Below are 24991 nucleotides of genomic sequence, written 5' to 3' on the forward strand. Positions count from 1 at the left end.
TCTTTTAATAACATGTGTATCCCATCAGGGATTTTTATATTTTACGTAAGCAATTAGGTGACCCGTCGTGGCACCTGCGCCTCACGCTATTACGTCCCACCTCGGGACATAGGTCTTGGCCCACGCAGGGCGGCACTGCGCCAAACGCGACCACAAACATTCGGACGAGTCATCAACTGGGACTTGCCACGGCCACGTGTACGATATCGCTCCAGATTCTCACGTGTCCGTACCCAGCTTAACGTGGCCTTCGCCACCCCGCGGACTATCCGCTCATGCATATTCTCCTGTGCGGGACTAATCGCAGTAATTTGTCATGTCCACCATTTTGGCCTCGGCTGGTATAATAGCACAAGCCCCAGGTGCGCCACCCCTCCTACACACTCTATGGGCAGGACATTTAGTTCGCCACCCGCCCCTAGATGGCAGACAAAGGGGAATGTAAAGTAAGGTGACTTTGTCTACCTGCCCCGTCTAACTCAGGGCAAATATGTAAATATATGGTGTTGTGACAAGAAACTGTTAATGATACAAGTGAATGTAAAGAGTTTTGTAAGTCGAATATGTATGCACAGGAAGGGTACAGATGTGCCCTCCCTACTGAATATGTACATATTTTGTATATTTACCCTGGCTGAGCTAAGCCAGGCAGAAAGCTCTTCCCAGTATTTCTGGACCAATAAAAGTGACTGAATACTTGAGCAGTATTGTTTTAGGCAGCGACCTCTCTGGAGGACCGCTCCTCCCCCTTCCTTCCTTCTCTGGTAGGCAGCGACATCTCTGCAGGACCGCTCCTCCTCCTTCCCTTCTCCTCTGGTAGGCAGCGACTTCTCTGGGGGACCGCTCCTACCACTCCCTGCTCTTGGGCAGCGACCTCTACTCGGGGACCGCTTCTACTCTCTCCCCCCCTCTGCCCGATCTTCCCCTGCTCTTGGGCAGCGACCCCTGTTCGGGGACCGCTCCCGCTCCTCCTCTCTGCCTGGGACAAGTCAAATTCAGTGTAACGTGTTTTAATAAGTAAATATTCTCCTGTGCGGGACTAATCGCAGTAATTCAGTGTAACGTGTTTTAATAAGTAATCATTCTCCTGTGCGGGACTAATCGCAATCACTCAGTGTCATATGTTTTCTTAATTAATCTGCGGGACCGATCGTCCTCACGCTTCACGCCACGTCCGTATACTCTCGCAGAAACCCTAGCAGGTTCAGGTGCGCGGAGCTTAGGTCGACGATGAAGCGGCCAGTCACGTGAAGGTGTGACCTGTAGAGTGTGCGACGTAATAAATAACCAAAAGAACTCGTGTGTTTCATTAATAAGGCGTCCTGGGAGGCCATAACAGCCCGGGGAGTCCTTTGTCGCCGCATCCCTGCCTACCGCCACGAGGCCAGGAACCCCCCCCCCCCTTGATATTCAAAATTAACCTACCAGCTTAAATTTACGTAAATTCAGATTAGGCAACGGGGACGGCGTCAGTACAAAATGGGAAATGTATTTTATATGTTGTTTACACTACCTTTTTAAATAATGATAAATATCCAGATTTTTTTACATCTCACAATTTTACAAGCTTCTGATAAGTTTCATTACTGAGTTAAGATAAATAAGTTAGTTGCTAAACATGATAAAACAATATTTTTTTTCTTTAAAAACTTAACAATTGAATACTGTACATTTTTTTGGTATTTATCTTGAGAGTAATTTAAATTGGAATTCTTACACAAATGTCCTAACAAACGTCTTTCGAAGGTAACCTATTTACTAAGAAAATTAAAATATTGTACAAATCAACAACTAGTAATTAATTCCTACTACGCTTCATTTCATACTCATCTCCTTTATGGAATTAGAGTATGGAGTAATTCAGCTGAAGCGTATGGCTTTTTCTATGGCAGTAAAAAGTAATCAAAAGTATGGTAGGAATTTCTGACAGAATGATGTAGAGAGCATTTCATAAATCTTAAGATACTCATGTCGTTACCTTGTATTTTTATTTTACATTGTTTATTGTTTATTAAAAGTAATTTAGCGACATATCTTAAGAAAAAGTGTGCATGATTACAATACTAGAAATAAGAGATTTAATTTATGTTAATTGCAGACTATTATCCAAGACTGAGATGAATTTAAATAACATAGGTGTAAAATTGTTGTAACAGGTTACAGTTAAGTGCTAGATATGTATCTTTTAATAAGTTAAGATGATCTTTGGTACAGTGGTTTAAAACTTATGCATTGTATTCATTGGAAGAATGTAACAATTTAAATTTTAGTGACCTTATGTTTTTCTAAGTTATAAATGTAATATTTTATTTGTATATATAAATGTTTCATGTACTTATATTGTAATGTGTTGACAATTTCTATTATACTTAACGAGTTTAATGACATTAAAGTTTATGTTTATGTTGCAACCTTAAGATGAAGTATCTAATTCATATAGTGGTTGAATGAATGAAGCTAGAAATGTGTCGAATTACATAAAATTGAAGCCAGCCAAGAAGAATGCTAATACATACATCTGAAATGTGTTGATTCTTTATATCATTGTGAAGAAAATTTTTTAATTTTGTGTCACACCTGCCGGTAAAATTGTTTGGTTGCTGTAGGTACGTCGAATTTTAAGTTACAGCTAAAAAAAAAATTGTAAGAATTAAATTTTTAAACTATCAAGTGTATTCTGTAATATTTCTAGAAGCAGATATTACAAATATTATGAATAATGTACTTAAAGGATTATGTTATGTAGTTACTTCTGCATTTTGAAAGTATGTAATTATGAAAATAAGGTTTGGTATAATTTTGTTATATTGAAATGTGTTTCATTAAAGTACAACAACTGTATTTCAATTTTTGATATTCAATTTGATGTCCTGTGTATTCATCCTGTAAAACCAATCTTAAAAAATATCTGATAACAAGAGATTATGCCCTAATATCTTGATGACTAGTAATCCACAATTGAAAAAAAAAATTTTATAGCACAAATAAATATATAAAATTTGTGTGTGGAGGTTGTGTTTTTATTTCTACAATCCCAACTTGCATGCTATTAGTGTTCCTATGGATATGAAGTTCTACATAAATGCTGACTAACCTCGCACTCTTTAACATGCTCAACTAGTTTGAATCAAGTTAATTGTTACATGATGACACAGTATTTCTCGTATTGAAAATGTTATTTATTATAAAGAAATTAATTTTGTTCCATATTGTAACTGGAATGCACATTTCATATATACCAGTGGAAGTAAGTAAATTAAAAAAATTTCAGTACAGCTATTACATATGTGTGTCTGCATAACTAATATTGAAGGAATTTCCAAAATATTAAATGGAAGAAACCTGATATAACATGACATACATATTTATATACTAGACAAAGTCTAGTATTTACATGTCCACCAAGAATTTATTTCCTGTATATCAACTTTACTATATTATGTAGTGTGTCTAAATAGAAATACTTCCAACGGAGATGCACTGGTTGAGTGATAACACTCGCTTCCCAAGGTGACTGGGAATTGATTACCAGCACAGATATTTAACTAATTGGAAACATGGTGGACGTTTGCATTGCCTGGGGGTTTTATCGGGGCACTCCCATTTTATTCACCATTCTTCAGGCTGGTGGGAACAACAGGTCTATCATTTGGGTACTTACACCTTGTCTCTTGCATGGAAACTAATATCGATTTACATTTTCATTTCCTAACATGAAAAGTACTGCCGTAAAATTAATATATGCTTATAATTAGGTATAACATTTTGTAATTATTGTAAAGTGAGCCATTTCCCTTGCATACTGGCAAGCTATGCAGAGATCACCTTCAGATTAACTGAACTCAACCTAACCTAACAATATTAAAAACAGCAGTTCCATAATCACACTGCTTTGATGGAGAATAAAACTTATCCGCTACAGCATCCATAGTGAACAAAAATGTGGCATGCCTTAGACTACTCTGAAATTAAGAAGGTTCTTGCTAATATACTACTGGTAGTAATTTATCTATTGCTAGACCATTTTTTTAATGTTAATAATAACAATGTGTTAACACTTGCAGCTAGGTTTTGTCATAATTACACTTATCCTATACCTTAAGTCTGTTTTGTTAAATAGGGTGTCAACAGTTTTTGCCAATGACTATTGATGCTCAAAAGTCACTTCATATTTAACTATACAATTATGTATACAAAACTATAATAGTTATCAAAACTAATATTCTTTATTAATGTCTAGATCTTTCTTAAACAAACATGCAATGCTACACTTATAACCCCAGCCCAAAAAACATAACCTAACTCTGTGGTGACAACATAAAAACTTTTAATGATTTTAGTTTCTATGCACTTCTATAGCCTCCCGCTGTCTCCTTCTAATAATTCTCCCAATTTCAATATCACACTATCATCAAGTCTTCTAAACCTAATAAATAAATATATATATATATATGTATGTATGTTTTTGGTTTGATTAAGGATTTTTATTTAAAATGCAGTCACATTTTCAGGTGAGAAGTTAATTTCATACATACAATTTACTTCCGTAACTAAAACTAGTTCTTGTTTCCTTAAAAATAAAACAGCTGGAAAACCAATTAGATACTACCTACTACTTGTTCAGTTATTTTGATAGATTATATTTTAAACATAATTACATATCTATCTTTGACACCTACCTTTAAATAAAGCCTGAGAACAGTTCTGTATGAATAATAGCCTTTAAATTTGTTTGAATTTCTAGTTTTGGTAAAAACAGCACTTAATTGTGTAAACATGTTGCCTTTAATATGCACGTAAAATTGAATTACGCGGGGCTTTCTTCAGTCCACGCCGCTAGAATGCGCTGCAGTCTGGTGTCTCGCGCTTCGCCAATGCTAATTGGCCTGAGTTTCCCATATTATCCTATTACAATATTTGGTAGCACTCGCACAAGGGGGCGGAGGCTAAATGCTGGACACGACAGGGTCAACTAGTATTCTGTTGAGTTTCCACCTCAGAATTATTTGGCGTGGTTGCGTCGTTGGTCAGCTACACTGGGCCGGTGCGATCCACTCCCGCCTCAGAGTGTAAGGCTGTATTTCCATATAGCTAATGCCGCAAATACTTAACAATCTCATTATCAGGAAAGCAAACACACTACGTTTATGTACTAATCAATTGATACATAATTAAACAATACACAGTACTGTTAACTATCGCAAATTTCTAAAAAAAATTTAGATTACAGAATAATTGGCAATTATTGGACTTTAAGTTGAACTTTAGAGCACTTTCCTATACTCAAATTAAGGTACTATGTTGGTTCTACTGAAAGTCTGATAACTGTTTATAATTTCGTTGTGTGGATGCCCTGCCTAGTGACTAAATGAGGCTGCTGCAACATCGAAGTATCATGAATGTTTGGAATAAGTAACATGATATTGTTTTTTTAACGAGACTTGTATGCATCTTGTGTGCCTAGGTTTGTTATAAACGTGTCATATGACGGTCTTTCGCATGTCCGTAAAATGTCCACTAGGTCACAACTTACAAAAGATTTAAATGGTAAGTACCGTCTTTTGTTTACTTATTTTGACAGTTTACATCGTTAGCAAGTTTCCAGTAAGGGGTGTGTCGGATGAATGAAATTCCAGGACGAAACGTTACCGTTATCGATGTTGAGAATGACAGTCATACTTTTATTTTTTGTGACTTTTTTCTTTATAAATTTGCCAGTGTCTGCTGAAGTTTATAATTACCAGAAACTTGCCCTGATATATCTGCAGCAAATCTTTGATTACCCTGAAATATAACCAAGCAGAGTTATTTTAGAAGTGCTAATTTGAAAATTCTGATGGATAGCCTCTTTTAAAAAGAAGAAACAAAAAATAAAACATTTTTTTTTTATCTTCCTTACTGGTTTTTGAATTATTCTTTAAGAAGGCATAATATTTGAAGCAGTTTACCAGGATAACGTTATAGCATTAAAAGTAGCCTATTATTCTTAGAACTGTTATTTAGGTAAGCCACATTTAAATACTTTTACATACCAAGGATGGTTGGTTAGTTTAGATTACCTAGATTAAAATACTGAGAAATTTTGTGAAAGTTAGATTAGGATTGCTGTATTTTGATCATTATAAAGTTTAGTGGTGCCACTCTAAAAAAAAATTCAAACACCTGAAAATTGGATTTATTCAGTCCCTTATTTTATTTCTAATTATAATATTGAGGAAAATTAAAATATTTTGGAGAACTTGATATGTAAATAACAATTTTATGTTTTGCCGATGGGGTACCACAGGCACTGACATGGTTGAGTCCCAGTAAACAGTGAATACTACTAGCTATTCCAGCCACATGCAAAAACTGTATTTTCGGGTTAAAGGATGCTGTAAAATTATTGTAAATATTACCGGTAATTTAATCATAGTGACTTAAATTTGTTTAATCGGTTAATAGCTTAGTTAAGACTGTTTTCAAAGAGAGATATCCCTGAAATTGTATTATTGCTTAGTCATACACACTATAAAATGGCCTAGGCAAGTTTTTGTGTGAATTGTAATATTTTAAAATAATTTTTTGCCAGGTATGAAGATGGTGGAAATTGGATTTTTGTAATTTTTTTCAGAAATTGATAAAATAGCTACGTCAATTATTTCAATAAATTAGTTGGAGAAATAGGTATGAAATTTTGGTTAGGGAAAATTCAGGAAAATTTTATCGTAGATTTGCGTGGATTTGAAAGCATGTCAGGAAGTGGAAAATATCATTTTGAAATTTTTATTTATCTATTTATTTTGGAAGAGGTATTCCTTTAGAATTACAGGATCATTATGTACCTATCTGTTTGAAGCTCTAGCTAAACTATGGTATTCTGGACATGGTTGTTAAGCTGCTGGCACAGTAAGCCAATGCATCTGCTGTCTTCTGTGCTGACAAGAACTCCACTGCTTCCCGTTCTATAATCAAACTGGTAATGCTCTTGTCAATTAGAATAGTTCTGATTCCCTACTACAGGTAGTCTAGCTTTTAAAAAAAGCAGATAAATATTACAGGGGAATGTTTTTGATCTGGCACAATTAATTAAAAAGTTTTTCAGTGTTTTTAAGACTATAAAATAGTAGTATCTATAGACAGTATAATTAAATATGTCAATATGAAAACACTAATTCAATACAAATTTCCAGTTATTTCACACGAGAAACTATTTGTAGCAGCTGTCACTTTTATTATGAGGTAAAACAGGTTCGAAAAGGATAGGCCAATTAACTAACTAGTTTTACTATTAACTACTATTTACACTGTTAATTAAATTACAACACTTAAAATGTCTGTCCACAAGTTAATCACTCTTTTGCTCAAAACACAGTTTACTCTCCCCACTGGAGCTCAGCTGGACTGTGTCTCTCTCTACAGCTCATCTCTTACCCACTGACTCGCACTACTTACTGGTCCATTGCACACAACACAGTACTGGATGTTTCGCTCCCTGGTGCATCAGTCTCTGTACATGAAGCCCGTCTCTCGTCTGCTTTCGCTCACCAAGGGGCCACTCACCCTCTTTACTTCACTCCTTGGAGGCTGGTGTCACCATTTTTATACCCCTCAGCCCCCTTCTGGAATGGTCCCATACCCTTCGAAGTGTCGCGGAGTCAAGGTTGACTTGAAACCTGAAGCTCCCAGAACAATGGCATTCTAGTTATGCCACTTTTTGCAGGCGGGGCTGGAATCGCGCCAAACACACCAGACATACCAGACCGTAAGGCTGTAAGACTATTTGGAAGAGCGCTGGTAGAGGGGGAGGGGGAGAAACTGACATTTACTGGGTTGCATCAGGGTTTCCCCAGAGATAAGTGCGGCCAGCATGCCGCACCAGCCATCGTAACACTATTAATTTCTGGCATTTCAATAAATCATGCGCTTTGCTCAAAACACAGCTATCATGTTAATATTGGGTACATTGTAAATATTTTGTTGAAAAAGCCATTTGAAACTAAGAGGGCAACTTTCAGTTCTGTCTCCTTAGAATTAAAAATTATATAATGCTTTTGATGAAATATAGCATGATGATGCATTATTTCTGAAATTCTAATATAAAATTTTCCTTCACAGCATACAATAATTCAGATTCCCCCCCCCTCCCCAATAATGTTTTGTGACCTTACAGACATAATTTTTCTGAAACATTACAAATTTGTGTCTAAAATGTTTGTGCTCAATGGTCTGTATCTGGCAACAGTGCACACTGAAACAAGGACCACACGAGTGGCAGAAATTGTGAAATGAGTAAATGTCCATTACACTGCACATTTCAAACTAAGGATGAGACGTACTATAGACAACAGGAAACACTGTACTGACTTGAAAACTGACATTAACTATGAACATTGAGCGAACAAAAAATGCAGGCAGAGCAGTAATGCTGCGTTTAACAGGTTCAATTCATATGAAAAATTCTAGACCAGAGCAGCTTGTTTGGTGACAGATTACAGAATGTTCAGATGCATGGAATGCCGGATTAAAGACCTTTCATGACCATTTTGTATTAAAAAGATAAAAACTTCCAGTTGGAACACGGTCTAGTCTTGCATGACGTGTCTTATTACGATGGGTTGTTCCATTACAGAAGTGAAACTATGCATGCTTATACCACAGTAGCATTCTGAAGCTTATCAGTGGCCGGCAGGGGCGGATCCAGCGTTTGTTGTCAGGGGGGCGAATGTAGGTTTCAAAAGTATTTAAAATGGGAGAGTCCAGGGTTCCACCCCACGGAAAAATTATAGATTTTCGCATGCAAAATGGTATGTTTTTATAGCAATTTTGTGATTTAAATGTCAAATACACTTTTGGTATAGTCTGTCAAATTTTTCACAGAAAATTAGTTTTGGTAAATGATAAATTTATCAGAAAATAATAAATAAAATACAATAATTAAAGAATGGGCATAACAATTGTAGTAATAACTAAAATTAAAATGTCTTGTACTTATAATGATTGTGCATAACTAGAAGTTGCAAAACAACAGTTTTTCTCCATCATAGAATGAATTCCATCCTGCGGGTTCTCTTGCTTGCAAAGCGATCAATGACTTTTTCTTTATCAATCTCGCAGCCACAATGGATATGCAATAATGCAAGTCCGGTCAGTCTGTCTTCCTTTGTGGTAGATCTCAACCACGTCTTAAATCTTCTCAATGTAGAAAATGTTCTCTCTGCCGAAGCGACACTTACAGGTAAGGTGACTAAGATTTTCAGGAGAATGTAGATGCCTGGATACAGCTCCTCATCACACGAAGCGAGAACATCGAGAGCTGTGGAGGGTATTGTATTGTTAATTTCTTTCTCACGGGTCCACTTCGCCTCCCATGATCGAACCTCGGCATTAAGTTGTCTTTCCACATATTCTAGCCCATTCACTCCAAGGAGAGAGCCATACTTTGTAGGATTTTTTTGACTTTTACTTGACTAGAAGAAGAAGTTGGTAACAAAGCTGACAGGCTGTGAAGCTGTTGCGTTTCTTCCGAAAACCGATGTTTTAAATCTTCGACAATGTGCTCCAGAATGGGAATGAATACAGCTCTTCGGAAAATATCAACAGGGTTCGATGATGGGTAATTTTGTCTGTGTGTTTGCCTTTTCACAAGTCGAGGTATAGTTAAATCTACACCAAGCTCCTGAGCAAGACCATCAGCTGCGTTGAAAAGTTGAGATAATAGCTTTTCGCACTGTGTACGTTTCGTATTTAGAACATAAAGAGTATCTGCCAGAATATCTTGGGCAACCTTAAGGTCTATGGAAGTCTTCTGATATAGTCTACTCAAAGGAAGAGTGTCTCCCAGCATATCAGATAAGCAGATGACTGTGACAATAAATTCACTCTCACAAAGTGCAGTCAACATGTATTTGCTTTTGCAGCACTTTCAGCATCTTTCAAAGATACGACACACTCTAAAGCCTGAGCTACTTTCAGAAAAGATGTTTGGAACTGCAAAACGCCATCGTGTCTTTCGATCCAACGAGTTTCACACAGTCCAGAGAGTTGGTGACATAAAACTTTCTTGAGTAAAGCTGAGCGTTTTGACGATGCAGTGAAGAACGAGATTATCGTTTTCATTTTTGGAATAGTATTTCGAACTGCTTGGATGCTGAAAGATTTTGATATGGCCAAATTAAGAGCATGATTGTGACATGGACAGTGAACAGCATTCACAGCTTCTCGCCTGACTTCAGTCACAGCACCACAAATTTCTGACAGTATGACACTGCCCCCATCTGTAGATATGCCAACACAATGGCTTAGGTCAAGACAGTGATGCTTTAGAGCAGAAAGTACTACTTGTCCAATATCTTTGCCACTTACAGTTGGTTCATATACTTCATCTTGGTCCTTGTCCTCACTGTTCACAAATTATTGAACATTTAAAAATTGTAAAAAATCTTCGTGCACTTAATCTTCGTGTACATACCTCAAAACAAGTGTTAACTGGGACTGATGTGAAGCATCAGTAGTTTCGTCGAACATGATGCTATAAAATTTGGAATCCTGCACACATTTGATAATTTGTGAAATAATCTCTTCCCCACAACTACCAATCAACTCATTCTACGTGGTTTTACTGATAAAAGTTGCTCGAGATGAAGTATAAACAGATCACGGCCGTAAGCGAAACACGAATATTGGGTAGTTTACGTACTTAAAAGCTACGAAGGATTATATTTGTTTATCAAACAGAGCATCCACACACTGTTTCTGTGCTTCGTTCACACACATGATGTGAGGGATATTGCATGCATGGAGCAAGCTTGCCAGGTGCGCGCACAGTTTTTATGCTGCGATGCCACATGAAGCCCAGTTCTTGTAATAAATTAACGACAGTTACGAATTCTTTGGCACATAAAAAAACATTTAATCAAATAAACGTGGGAGGGAAGACTTACCATAATGTGTTGTTGGCAAATAACTTCTCATGAATGTATTATGATCAGACAGATACACGTATAATGAATAACCGACTGCGACACTTACACCACTGACCACTTTCACTGAACACTGTCCTGTCACTGATTATACAGTAGGTTACTGACGAGAAGGCAAGGCAGTCGTCTGTTGGTGCGGCGTATAGTTGGGGAGGGGGGGTTTGTTGTGGTCGCACTGCAACTCTCCTGACTCCACCCTCCACTCCAGTAACGGGACAGCCCAGCTTTTCGCCCGCCACCCCCTTCCAACATTTTAAGCCACGCTTTTCCCTTGAGCTCAGGACAGCTGAAAAGTTGAAGGATGAAGTAAACATGCCCAGAGTGAAGTTACTCTTTGTCAATGTGGCACACAGCTATCAATATTTCGGTTTCATGTAAGACATTGCGCGGGTCTTTATGTATTTGACTACATCATCGATTATGCTTCCCTGGGTGAAGGGAGGGTGGGCGATCGCCCCTATCGCCCCCCCCCCCCCCCCCCCTTGGATCAGCGCCTGGTGGCCGGGGCTAGCCATTAGAGTTCCATCCTGTCCTTATTATGTTTAATAGTATACATATTTTTGGATGGTAATCTACATTTATCTCTGTTCATAAGAGGAATACAATGTAGTACAAATATTTATAAAAAGTCATATAGGTACTTTTTGTTTGCTTATTCAACACATAGGTATATAATTTTTTTCAATTGTACTGTTTTGTTATGTCTTCATATGGTCTGTGTAGGTCTGTAATAGAAAAAATAACAAACCATATAAATAACTGAATTTAACTCCTTTTTCATCGGTAAAACCAGCACTTCATTTGCTACATGATTTATATAATTGCATATTTTATTTGATAGTATTAAAACTTATAAAAATATGGTTTAAATATATATTTTTTGGGTTGGAGTGAATAGATTCTGATATAGCAAACATTTAAATATTAAACATTTAAAATAAGTTTACATATCACCAGATTTATCTTCTAGCAGTGGTACTATGTAGAAATTTGGAATCACTATTTTTTGGGATAATAAAAGAACAACTTAGTGCTCAAAAAACACAATTTTTCAATTTTTTTTATTTTTCTATTAAAACACTGTCCCTATAAGAAATTACTTATTTAATTTTACAAACAAATGAAATCTACTGAAAAAAAAAACACAGAGATCTAGATAGCAGCAAATTTCCTGACCATCATATAAACATTGACAGGAACGATACAAAAGTTACTAAGTTAAACCATCAGAAAATCGGTTAAAGAATTCAATCAGTTGTAGTAATTGTCCCATTTCATGACATAGGGGTACATAATAGTTAAATGCAAGCACAAATGAGACAATATTTGTGTGTGTGGTTATATATATATATAATAACCACAAGTTTTATATATATAACCACAAATGAGACAACATATGTGTGTGTGGTTATATATAAGCATATATATATAAGCATATATTAAAAAGCAAGTAATAATCCTGATCCTGGTTTGCTGGGAGTGACCACTCTCTCAGAAGATGAGTGCAGTTGGGCAATGAAATAGCAAGTGTTTGGAAATAGCTGTCAGGTGTATGCATTCTAGTCAATGCTTGGTGTTAAATTAAGGGTTTGCAATTCTGTGTGAAAACTATTGTCCGAAGAGTGAAAAATTTAGAAATTTTATTTAAGTAATACTAAGCATAACCAAGAATCAACTAATTTGCTAGATAATAAATTTGATAACTGTACTCTCCTGCATTTAAAATAAAGTTGCAATTGTTTCAATAAGCTTCAAATAATATATATGTATCTAATAAGGTGAAACATTTCTTTATTCCAAGCATAGCTATAACCAAAATAAATGAAAGTATATGTTTAAACTATGGCATAATTTTAATTAAAATGAAATAGGTGTGTTTCACAATTATTTAAATTGACTACTTCATGAAATGGAAAGGAGGTAAGTGCGATTTCATCAAGGTAAAATATATCCTCTAACAGGAATTATAAATTCAAATTGGTACTTAATCTATACTTTAAAAATTTATAAAGGCTTCACATAACTACTTTATAAAATATAATTCTTAAATGGTTTTTTGGTGAATGAAATATTTTATTTGCCTGACATTTTTTTGTGTGTTTTTTCTTTTGCAAATGTTTGAATTTAATTACGTACTTTTTCAAAATGGTGCAATATCAGCAATACCCTATAATAGAACGATAAATGCTGCAGGTTATTAGCTAGTTTAGCATAAAAGTAATTACTTTCGAAACATATAGCAACTCAATAAAATATTACATTAATACTGCAACATAATAAATATGTATGTTCAAATAATACAATTACAGTCAAACTTTCCTGAATAGAAGCTGCCACTGACAAACTTGTCTGCGCCTCCTTCGATGTGTGAGAGTCCCAACGTGGGGTCGATCCTGGACTGGTGTCGTCAACTTGATGTTGCAGAACATTCTTCAATATCGCCACACACTCATAGGCGGAGCACCACCAAATATAGTGGCTAACAGCTACTGTAACTGCTGTCTAGTTTACATGTTGCAATTCAAGTCTTCTGTCTTCAAACACAATAAAATTGTCTTCCACATACACAACGTGGCATATTATAATTCAAATATTAGTCTTCTCTATAAACAAGATTATATTATCTTCTTCAGTATTCACATTTGAGTAACTGATGTATAATTTAGTTCTGTTGTCTTCTGATTATGTAACGTACAAATTAACTAGCACTTCCTTTTGTAGAAACATATAATTTTGCTGCTCCAATAAAGAACATCCTTATCCCATGAAGGCTGGATAAGCTCTCTCATAAAAATATGTTCCAAACTTATGCTAACACTAGAGAATGGGTTTGATGAAATGCAATACTTTTTTGACATAAAAAACAATTTTTCATTACAACAGTGTTGCTTAGGACATTAAAGACAAAGAATAATAGTCTGTAGAGGTGGTGTTACTTATTAAATAATAGTATCATTACAGCTGTAAGCACCCTTTCAGAGTATACAACAAATTATCATACAATCACTATAAAAATATATATTTTTTAAATTTTAGCTTTATAAATTTTTCAAGTTTTAAACTTGATTTTTTTTATAAAAAATTTTTAGTATTTAATAAATGAAATGGGGTGGATTGCTTATGAACAATTCATGCCATTGTGAGTGTTAATCTTGTTGAGTGATTGGTGCAGTTAACAGTATTGGCCAGCCTGCACAATGCTGCTCTTACCTAGCCTAGTTGTACTAGGCAGTGTCTCTTGGTTCCTCTCCTCCCTCTTCCCCGGTCGTGTCAGGAGCTCTGCTTCCCATTGAGCCTGGCGTGATAAGCAGCGCACAGAGATAAGCATGTCAGGGGCGTGCCTCTGGAGCGCTTCTTAAAACAGCCACTTATCAGTTGGTGGCAGTCGGCGGCGAGGGCGGGCATGGAGGGCCGGTCGGACTTCTCCTGTCAGTTGGACCTCTGCCACGCGTGTGGCTCTCCCCAGCAGTTGCGACAACTGTTCCGTAAGTGACACATCTTTCAGCGATGCCTCTCCTAGGGCAGGCTTCATTTAAGTTAGCGCTGAATTAGGTCCCAAGTGGCTATTGCTGGTTTGGGAGCATTCACAGTTCAGTGAAAGCAGCTCTGCTATTGATGATACAGGAGCAATCGTGGTTTCCATTCAGCTGGAGCGCTAGTAATGCGATCACTTGTTATCTGTGACTAAATCACCGGTTCTGATTTTGCGACCCATCTGTACAGATGGCATTGCCACCTGTCCAGCAGAAGCAACACTGACAACTGTGTACTGCAACAACGTTACGGATTGATTGATATTATTTATTTGACGTACTGTAATGATTATTTGTATTTATAAGTATATTCTTCTACAGCATCTTGTTTGTCCAAAACATAAAACAGTTCTATCCAACGACAAGCTCCTTGGAGCAGTTATTTATGACAATGTTGCGGACCCCTCTAAGGAAATTAGGAATTTATGAATTAACATGGTTCTTCTATGTTCCGCCATTGTTTAAGCATAATGCAACTGCTGTTGTGATTTAATTGATTCTAGATATTTTAGTTTGATAATTCATCTTTTTAAAGATGTCTATTTTAGGTTCATAATCCATATGTTTAAAGATATGTTGGATTGGTCATGTAAATTTAGTTATGTATAATGACAAGGCATTCCCTTAAGGGTTGTGTATTTAGGAGTGATTTTGTTTGTGAAGATTTGCAGTAAGTCAACATTTCATACACGCATCTGCAATGATGCCAAGTGCATAACATGTGAATTACTAAAATAGCAATTTGAGCTAAATACTTTTATAAACCTCATGGTATTTACTATTTAAATACAGAAGCTAATTTCTTTGAAGTGAGACCTTTTATCCAAACTGATTAATATTAAATTGTCGATTTTACTCTTGACAGAAGTCTTGAATTTAAATCCAAGCTCCAAGACTGAAGTTAGTTAGCCGAATAAATTTCAGTTTTTAATTTTTTTACTTTGAATTGATTTGTCTAGTCAGTACACACTTGAGTTAGTAAAGTACACTGAATTACATAAATTTTGAAATAAGACATTTGTAGTTGATGTGTCCTACTTATATCCTGGATAGTTTAATATTATTTGTATGCAGAGCAGATATTTCTAGTAGTAGGTAATAAAGATGAATAAGATATATCAACCCTTATTTTGTAAATATTATCAAAAGGACAATTTATGAACTGTATGTTGTTTCAAATTGTTGTAAATGCAAGTAGTACAACAGTCCATACAATTGTGTTTGAGAAAAAAGTATATAAAAATTTTTGTTTGTTTTATTAACTGCATATTTTACTCTTTATTTTACCAACCTGAAACAATTAACTAAATAAGTAACTGTATCAACTTAAGTAATTGACAAGTAAACATAAGAGTGAGTGTCACATATTTATACTTACTGAACTGTAGTGTGATAGCATAAGGGCACCTCTAATGGTGACTATCATAATCATACTATTAGACTACACTTTGTATCACAGAAGTGTCCTATATAGTACATATGTATACCAGAACTGGCACAGCACTGACAAGGTGTGTTTAACCAGAAGTAAAATGGAGTGGGTTGGCTAGCTATCAGTTAACATTCATTTAATAATCTAGTAACATCTGTGTGATTCAACATTAATCATCAGCCAGCCCTGATGCGCTGATTTTACTAGATCATTCAGCTTTTACTTAAAGGAGGAGGTTGTTTTTAAGCCTAGTTATTAATATACGTTACTGAGGTGATTTCTTAAATATGGTAAAAGTTTATCTGGACATTTTTTATGCCTTCAATAGGGTAGAGAATACTTTTTCACCAAAATTTAATATTAGATCTATCTTTTAAGCCAGATAATTCCTCTGTTATTTCCTACTATTTAATTTGCAGGCCCACTGTGTATCACGAGTATCTAGTTTCATTACAGTGCACTAGGATTGCATATTCTTCAGTCTCATATCTGTTAAGTATATCATAATAACCCCTTGTGCATAAACATGAAGTTTGCAAAACAAAACAAATTAAAGTGTAGGCATAAGTAAATAATAAAAATCATTCTTCGGTTACTTGCATAGTATTCATCATGTAAATATTTTTCATTTACAAATATCATGTTAAGTGAATAAAATTAAATTCTTTCCATGTTTTTTTTTTTTTTTTTTTAAATAGTAACTACTTTAGAAACAACTTTACACATACCTACCGTATGTATTTTCTTTCATCACTTCAATACAGAAATATTTCCATACTTACCCTCTAGAATGATGCACGTACCAGTTCTTTGTATTTGGTCAGAGGGATGTGGAGGCAGTTAAAGTATGTCATTGCCTTATTCTGTAATTAATTCCTTAGGTACTTAAAATTTTTTCTGGCTTAGGTGGTGCATTGGTCAGCATACCTGACTTAATGAATTAAGTTCCACATTGTATAAATAATGTTTGCTTGGAACGTTATGATTATGATCAGCGGTAAAAGTAAAACTGGGTGGCAATAAAGATTTGAAAATTAAGAATTGGGATGTAGGAAAAGTTTCCTGTGTTATTAATAAAACTAAAAACTGGTATGTATCTCAAATCAACTACTTAGACTTGTGAAACTGTTAACAAAAATAACATTTATGTAACCTGTTGTTGTAAGTAAGGACAAAGTATTGTCTATCGCAGGTGTTTATTGGCAGTTCTAGCTGAGTATGTGGAAAGAATAACTTGTTCAAGCTAAACCTTCTCCTAGAAATTCTGCTGATTGTATTATTAATAGTTTGGCCAAACATACTAATAATGAAAAAGAATTTGGTATCAAACCAAACATATTTTGAGGACATTGCAGAAGTAATACACAACTGGGGACAAAAGTACTGTGTAATTTTACGTTAGTAGAGGCATACCATCTTTGTGAAATGAGATGTTTGGGAACAGTCACAATAACAACTACTTTGTATGATGCTAAAGTTAATAGCTGAATTTATACATACCTGGCAAGAAATATAACAGTTAGCAAAAATGGATGTAACACTCAGAATGTGAAAAAATTGATTTCTGAAGAGTTTATTTCAGCAAAACATATTTAGTGCATTCCAGCAGATTCGAACACGTGAGTTTTTGCTGAGTCAATGTCAGCACGATGCTCCTGATTCAGTCATTCATTCATGCTAAGTGTTCTTTTATTAAAAAAATTAATTAAAAATTGAAATTTTTTTCTCCATTATGTGTTGTCTTTTGGAGCAGGTGAAGAAAAGCTATGCTTAAGTTTTTTTTGTGCATTGGTTAACATGAATGACACGGAAGTAAATAATGAAATGCTCATGTTAGTTAGATCTCACTGTAGTTTGCAAGGTAGAAAAAGTACAAGTATTTCCTTCTGAAAGTAGATCCAACACCTAATCTATCACACATTCATCAAATTGCCATGGTTGTCAATGTCAGGTATTTTGAAGAGTTTTGAAACCTTACACGTAAGATGGTCACAAAGGAAATATTTGATGCTCTATGTATCATTATTTATTCCTTCACAGAAAATAGCCATTAACTGTATTTGATGAAAGCTAGCATTTTCTGAGAAATTGATTCAACAGGAGGATAGCGATGACATTTCTCTTATCTACAAGCTGCGGTCAAAACAAGCTTACTACAATGCTTGAGATATCTGGAATTGTTCACAAACAGACTCATCATGTGCAAATATTTGCTGTTTGAGTTCAGTTCCGAGTTCTGTCGTAACCTTCGAGATGCTTGTGACTTAAGGTCATTGCACACCGGACACTGATCGGATCGGTACTGACAAGCTTGCATGACGATCTGGCCGGAGGGAGGGTGCGGCAAGGAGGGGAAGTGACCCCACCACCGCTCTCCACCCATTCTCTTGTGACTTCATCTTGCCGGAAGCATCGTGTGGTGACTGGATATGACATGTTTGGAATTGTTGTTGAAATGATGAGCTGCTATTCCTTCATTTATTTCAAGTTACTGTGGATTAACAAACAAAATTATTCTTTTACATTTAATTTGTACTCTAAACCATATTGATGTAAAAATGTGGGATTTCCTCATTTTTAATTTATAATTTAAAATGAGTTATAAATAAATAACTTCAGGCACTTCATTAAAATTTATGTTAACAACTGTAGAAAGTAATATACATAGTCATTACTATATATTGTTACGAACGTTAGCAAGGCCGCGTCACGCGCGGGTGCACGCCGTAACATGAGATGTGCCGTGCGCACCTGGGTCGCCACTTTATCTCCCTCCAGCCCTCCGCTCCCCCCGCGCGGCACTGTTAGTTTGACATCCGAAACCTGCCAGCTGTTGTGTTGCGCGAGCCGCCGACACATGTTTTTGAGAGATTTCTGCCGTCGGGATGGCTCGGAGTGACGCGACGGGCCCCTGCCGCTCTCGTGAGTTCTGGAATTTCGCCGGGGCCTATATATATGCCCGAGGATGCTGATCGACAGTCAGTGGAGTTCAGAGCGAAGTCGGGAGTTTTCCCGCGGCGGAGTTTCCGGGCGATAGAGTGGCAAAGTCCCTGGACGAAGGTTCCAGGGCGAAGAGTTCAGTTCCGGGCGATAGTGCCGAGGGCGCGGCGGAGTTCCGAGCAAAGTTGTGAGCGAGGCGTCGAGTGGGATCTCGGCGAAGGGGAAGTGCGACAGCGGCGGCGGAGTGCGGCGACGGAGTCCTGCGACGGAGGCCCACGAGGGGTGCTGCGGCGAGAGTTGCGCCAGAGGTGCGGCCCAGCGAGGCATGTGGATTGTGAGAAACGAGTGACTGGAGGAAGCAACATTTTTTTAAGTACAATTTATTAATTGGAATCTTTAGATTATTAGCTAGTAATGTAAATAGTGGCAATAAATAAAACTGTGTGGGATAAAAATCTTTAATTGGGCTATCCTTTACGAACCCGCAGTAAATCGTAACAATATTATATACAATTTACTATATACTACATATTATATAGTATAATACTATATATTATAAATTATATTTTATCGTGCCTATCTCTGTAATAATTATTTAATATTATGATCACCTTTTTATTATAGTTATTTGTATTATTTATTTATGTTTGTGACATGCCCATTGACAGTTTGAAACTTTGATGGTGTTCACAAAATACACACTTATACAGTACACATACAGATGGTTTAAATACAAAATACAGAAGAAACAAATATGTTCACAAAAATAAATAAATAAATAAGTAAATGGAGGCATTACAAGTGGTCAGGCAGTGGAGGCAGAACAACTATGCGTCAGTGTGCGCAACCTGCAGGGAATATGTCCATGCAGATATGCACCACACGCAAGCAGTTGCAACAACCAGCAGGCATCGCACATGAGCAGCGACCATGTAATAACAAGAAAGAAAGCATGTGATTGGGAACATAGCCATGAAAATAAAATAAGGCATGGCATACAACAAATAAATAGAATGAGCAAAATACAAAATAACATTAAAAGTACAAGAGCAGAACAACTAATAGAACAATTATATTTCAAAAAAATTATTAAGATTATGATTTAATTAACTTAATTAAGATATAAAATTTAAATCAGATTTATTGAAGTAAAAAAATTTATCTATAAATAAAATACCATTTGTTGTGTAGTGTGCATAACATGGATTGTAGGCGGCTGTGAAACTGGGAAACTCTAATGCCATTATTGTTGAGGAAATGTTTACAACTAAATTTTGAATTATAACAATATTATAAAAAAAGAGAATCCAAATAAGCTTTACAACCAGAAAGGGAAACTAATTTATGCAACTGATAATGTCTATTCTCCATCAGAATTAATAATGTTATTCCGAACTACTGAACAGTATTCTAATTTACTTGTGACTAAAGCTAGATAAAGAGTGAGAATACAATCAATATTTGAAGTGTAGAAAGTTATGTAATTATTTAAAGCTAGGGTTGAATGGAAAATGGATACAAGATAATTGGTGTGATGATAAAAAAATAATTTGGAGTCCAGGAGATTTGAGAGTTAGTTAGTAAATAATAATGCCTATTTGATTGAATATTACTAGTAAAGGAAATAATTTTAGTTTAAGCTTTGTTCAGAGAAACAAGATTAAATTAACACCAATTGTCAATTTCAGTAATGTCACTGGAGCAAATAATAATCCTTTAAGGAATTAATTTCTCTGTATATTTTAAGCTCATCAGCAAACTAGAGACCAGTAGTATGAAGAACCTTAATTAAATCATATATATATATATATATATATATATATATATATATATATATATATATATATATATATATATATATATATATATATATGGCATACCGAATTTCATCTTAAAAGGATGTTCTAATCTCATATTTTTAATACAAGTTTATAAACATAAGTTTTTCTTCTAAATGGAAAATAGCACAGATCATTCCAAAACCACGAAAGGGGAAGTAAAGTGAATGATTTAAATTATAAACAAATCTCATTACTTAATGGTTTTGCAAATCTATTTGAAAAATTTTTTTCAAACAAATTAATTTCCCAATAAGAAATTTATTATCTTCCAATCAACATGGTTATAGAACTGGTATGACTACCACCACAAATTTACGCGTGTGTGCTTGTGTGTATATTGCTAGTTCTGATGTTCCTCAAGGAGGTAGGCAATTTCCCCTAGTATTTTATATATATATATATATATATATATATAAAATACTAGGGGAAATTGCCTACCTCCTTGAGGAACATCAGAACTAGCAATATACACACAAGCACACACGCGTAAATTTGTGGTGGTAGTCATACCAGTTCTATAACCATGTTGATTGGAAGATAATAAATTTCTTATTGGGAAATTAATTTGTTTGAAAAAAATTTTTCAAATAGATTTGCAAAACCATTAAGTAATGAGATTTGTTTATAATTTAAATCATTCACTTTACTTCCCCTTTCGTGGTTTTGGAATGATCTGTGCTATTTTCCATTTAGAAGAAAAACTTATGTTTATAAACTTGTATTAAAAATATGAGATTAGAACATCCTTTTAAGATGAAATTCGGTATGCCATCTGGGCCTGTTGACATAGTAGATTTTAAAGATTTTATGCCCTAAATGACTAGACTTTCAAAAATGTAAGAAACAGGAATAGTGTCTAGATTTACATTTGATTATGTAAATCAATGGTTGTTGGTGAAAGGTACATAGACACTTGCAAAATAATTAGCAAGACATTAGTAAATATTCATCACTTGAGACATCACCATTCACATTTAAAGATTGAGGTTCACAATAATGTGATGTGCCACTGTGCAAAGGTGTATGAGAAAATCTTGGAAAAGCAGTTAAAGATGGTTATGGCAGGCAAATGGCGTGAGGAGCAACATGGATTTATAGACGGAAGGTCTACCATAGATCTGAATTTTGCCATACGACGACTGATGGAGAGAAGATACGAATTTGGGAAAGATCTAGTAATTGTTTCCTCAATGTGGAGAAGGCATATGACATTGTGAAAAGACAGTGTGTGTGGCAGACTATGGAAGAAACTGGGATTAAAAACGAGTTAATAAGTAAAGTGAGGAGTATGCATAAGGGAAACAGAAGCAGTGTGAGAACTGGAAGAGGGATGACGAAGTGGTTTAAACAAGCCAACAGAGTGAAGCAGAGTAGTGCATTTTCTCCATTATTATGTATTATAGTGATGATGAAAATAATAAAGAGAGTGGAAGATAAGATTGGAGAAGGAAAGATGAAGGCCATGCTGTTTGCTTATGATTTGGGAAGGAAAGGAAGATGTGCAAGAGCAGTTAAAGGCATGGAGTGAGGAAGTGAGGAAATGTGGTATGCAATTCAGAACTAAAAAAGAATGAAGTGATCCGCATGATGAGGAACAAAAATAAAGTTATAAGATGCATTGAATTAAATGGTGTTGAGTTAAAACAAGTTGAAAACTTTGAGTATCCAGGAAGTGTATTAGGAGGATATTGTAAGGTGAAGACAACCAGGGGATCATTCTACAAGTGTGCGAGAGATTTGGTATGGAAGAGGTAGGTGCTATTAAAAAGCATACAAGTGTTGTACAATACCTACTTTGTGCCCATAGTCACGTATGGAGCATAGATTGGACTGTAGATAATAGAGATGCTGTGAAGATCAGAGCAATAGGAATGAAGTTTATGAGGAGTATGTTGTCAGGTACAAGGTGAGACAGGATCAGGAATGAGATAGTGCAAGAAAGAGCTTGAGTACAGGAATTTTAATAACATCATTGAAAAAGCGAGAGTGAGATGGTATGGCCATGTGCAGAGAATGGGAAAAGAGAGTCTGCCTAGGAAAATAATGGCATTGCAATATACAGGAAGAAGATCCCAAGGAAGACCAAGGAGGAGATGGGTAGAGCAGATAGTTAAAGGAGTGCAGGAGTGAGTAGAAGACTGGAATAAAGTGAAGAATGAGGAATGGTGGAAGGACAGAGGAAGATGGAGGCATTTAACTTGGCTGACCCGGCCACAGGCTGTAAACAGTTGATGATGATGATGATGATGATGACATACATATATTCTTAAATGTATATATAGTTTCAACATTTATATTATAAGTCATATCTGCCATATCTATGTTTTTATTTTTAGATAATTTAAACAAAATGACAACAATATAAGTTCTCAAACCTTTCATCAAAGTTTAACATAGTTCACTATATTGTCCATTTTTAGATCAGCTGGGTTTATTGTTGTTAAATGTACTCTTTTCTGATATGTAATTGGAACTCTGATTGTTTTAAGGAGTGTGCCACTAGTCTTGTAATGTCACCCACAATAGTCAACAAATCTGACAGAATAGTAAGTCACAACATTGGGAATATTACATATAATAGGAACACATTATATTTTATCCCAATATTTACCTGAGAGTTAACACAAGTCATTCCCTCACGGCAGTACTCTCTCTAAAGTTGGTGGTTTTCTTTCCATCAAATTAAGTAATTTTTGACAGTAAATTACAGAACTTTCAATGACTCATTATAATGTGAATAAAACTTTTTTTTCCTCATAATTAAATTGTAACAATTGTAAGCTATAAAGAACACAATACATTTTTTCTTCCTTTTTTGTTGATTTCATGCACCTGTTCTTTTCTATCATCCTCTGCATGCCATGTTGACTACATAGCCATTTTTTCTTCAGGGACTACTGTGGTTCAGTGGTCTGATTATTTTTCCCTCCAGGGTGACCCGGGTGCAATTACCCACAGTATCAAACCTGAAGTTTTAGTACATGGGAAACATGGCTGACGTTGACAATAGGTTTTCTCCCGGTGATACTGTTCCTCCATCCCATTAATTATGTCAAGGCTCTGTTCTCATCTTTTAAACCCTCATTTTTATTTAACCCAATTTCAGTGAGACATTAATCCCTGATTCATTCTTCATTCATTTCCTCTTCAGAAGACAATTCATAACCTCTGATAGCACCAAATAGCAACAGTTCTGAGCCCTGACACAGTTTCTGTGGGCTGGGTGTAGGTGCGGGGGAGGGGGCTGACTTGGCAGATCTGTGCAGTGTGTGGAGATGTCCACGGATTGGCGGGGCAGCAATGTTATCACATCGGGGTGTCCCTCATTTTTTAATCATGTCCAGTGCGCAGGAACCTTTACATAGCAAAAAATTATTTTTTAATTGCCTAAGCAAATTTAACTAAAACAAATACTGTTGTACATAATTTTTATTAAATCATCTCTGTAGTTTTAGTAGAAGGTAAGATTGGTTGTGAAATCTTTTTTTTTTTAACTCATGAAGAAACCAGAAAAATTTTCGTGAAGACACTTTTGAATTACCTTTTGTTGATGCAGTTGTAAGGGTCCGAGCTTCTGACACCTGATGTAATGGTGCCAAAATGTTCTTTGCTCTACGTAACATAAATTGTGACACCACCACTGTTAAACTTGGCTGAAAGGGAAGGAATGAAGAAGGATGCTGGGTAGGGAGAGAAGGGTTGTGTTGGGGAGAGGGGAGAGTGCTGGATTCGTGATCTTCGCATTTGTCACCTACCTATAAGGTTTCTCGAGAGGTAGTCATAGTTTTCTTCAATTAATACATTAACAGTTATTTCTGCCTTGTACATGAAATCTAGTCACTGTAGGCTGTACTCTATCCGGGGGTCGAACCTAAGTCCTTACTTGCGAGCACTCTACACACTGTGCACCGCAGTAAGGTTCAAGACATCTTATAGACTGTGCTCTACAGCTTAGTTGCTTAATGCATTTCTCTCATTCTTAGTAACCTCACTATAGTATTGTCCTGGTCTGGTATTGGTTCTGTCAGTACCAAACCATCTCATGTCTTCACATAACACAATACACAATCTCCCTTGAACTATTTTTTACTCTGCTACGTTGCTAAATGACAAGTGATGTGTCAGCAGTCTCAATAACAGGGGGGGGGGGGGGGGGTGATATTCAGAGAGTGGTCAATGCATGAAGACTTGCTGGCTTGACAACTGTATAATGTCGTTCGTCTAAATATTCCTGTAGATATTATTTATTACTTTCAAACAAGTAATTTTCACCTCATCAACATT

At 35.8% G+C, this 24991-nt stretch overlaps 1 protein-coding gene across 9 annotated transcripts in view; it reads left to right on the forward strand.

Annotated features, from left to right (window-relative positions):
* The first annotated feature begins 5339 nt into the window (after positions 1-5339).
* LOC134527342 (F-actin-uncapping protein LRRC16A) overlaps positions 5340-24991 on the forward strand; it is a 324842-nt gene continuing 305190 nt past the window's right edge. For 3 of the 9 annotated variants that reach the window (XM_063359939.1, XM_063359940.1, XM_063359942.1), the window contains exon 1: positions 5360-5547. In XM_063359939.1, coding sequence (XP_063216009.1) covers positions 5511-5547 — 37 coding nt within the window. In that variant the 5' untranslated portion in view covers positions 5360-5510. Of the gene's footprint in view, positions 5548-11895; positions 14447-24991 lie in introns of those variants that run through there. The other 6 variants (XM_063359934.1, XM_063359936.1, XM_063359937.1 and 3 more) reach the window with 3 other exon arrangements.

The sequence above is a fragment of the Bacillus rossius genome, chromosome 1 (genome assembly GCF_032445375.1).
Source record: "Bacillus rossius redtenbacheri isolate Brsri chromosome 1, Brsri_v3, whole genome shotgun sequence".
NCBI lineage: Eukaryota > Metazoa > Arthropoda > Insecta > Phasmatodea > Bacillidae > Bacillus > Bacillus rossius.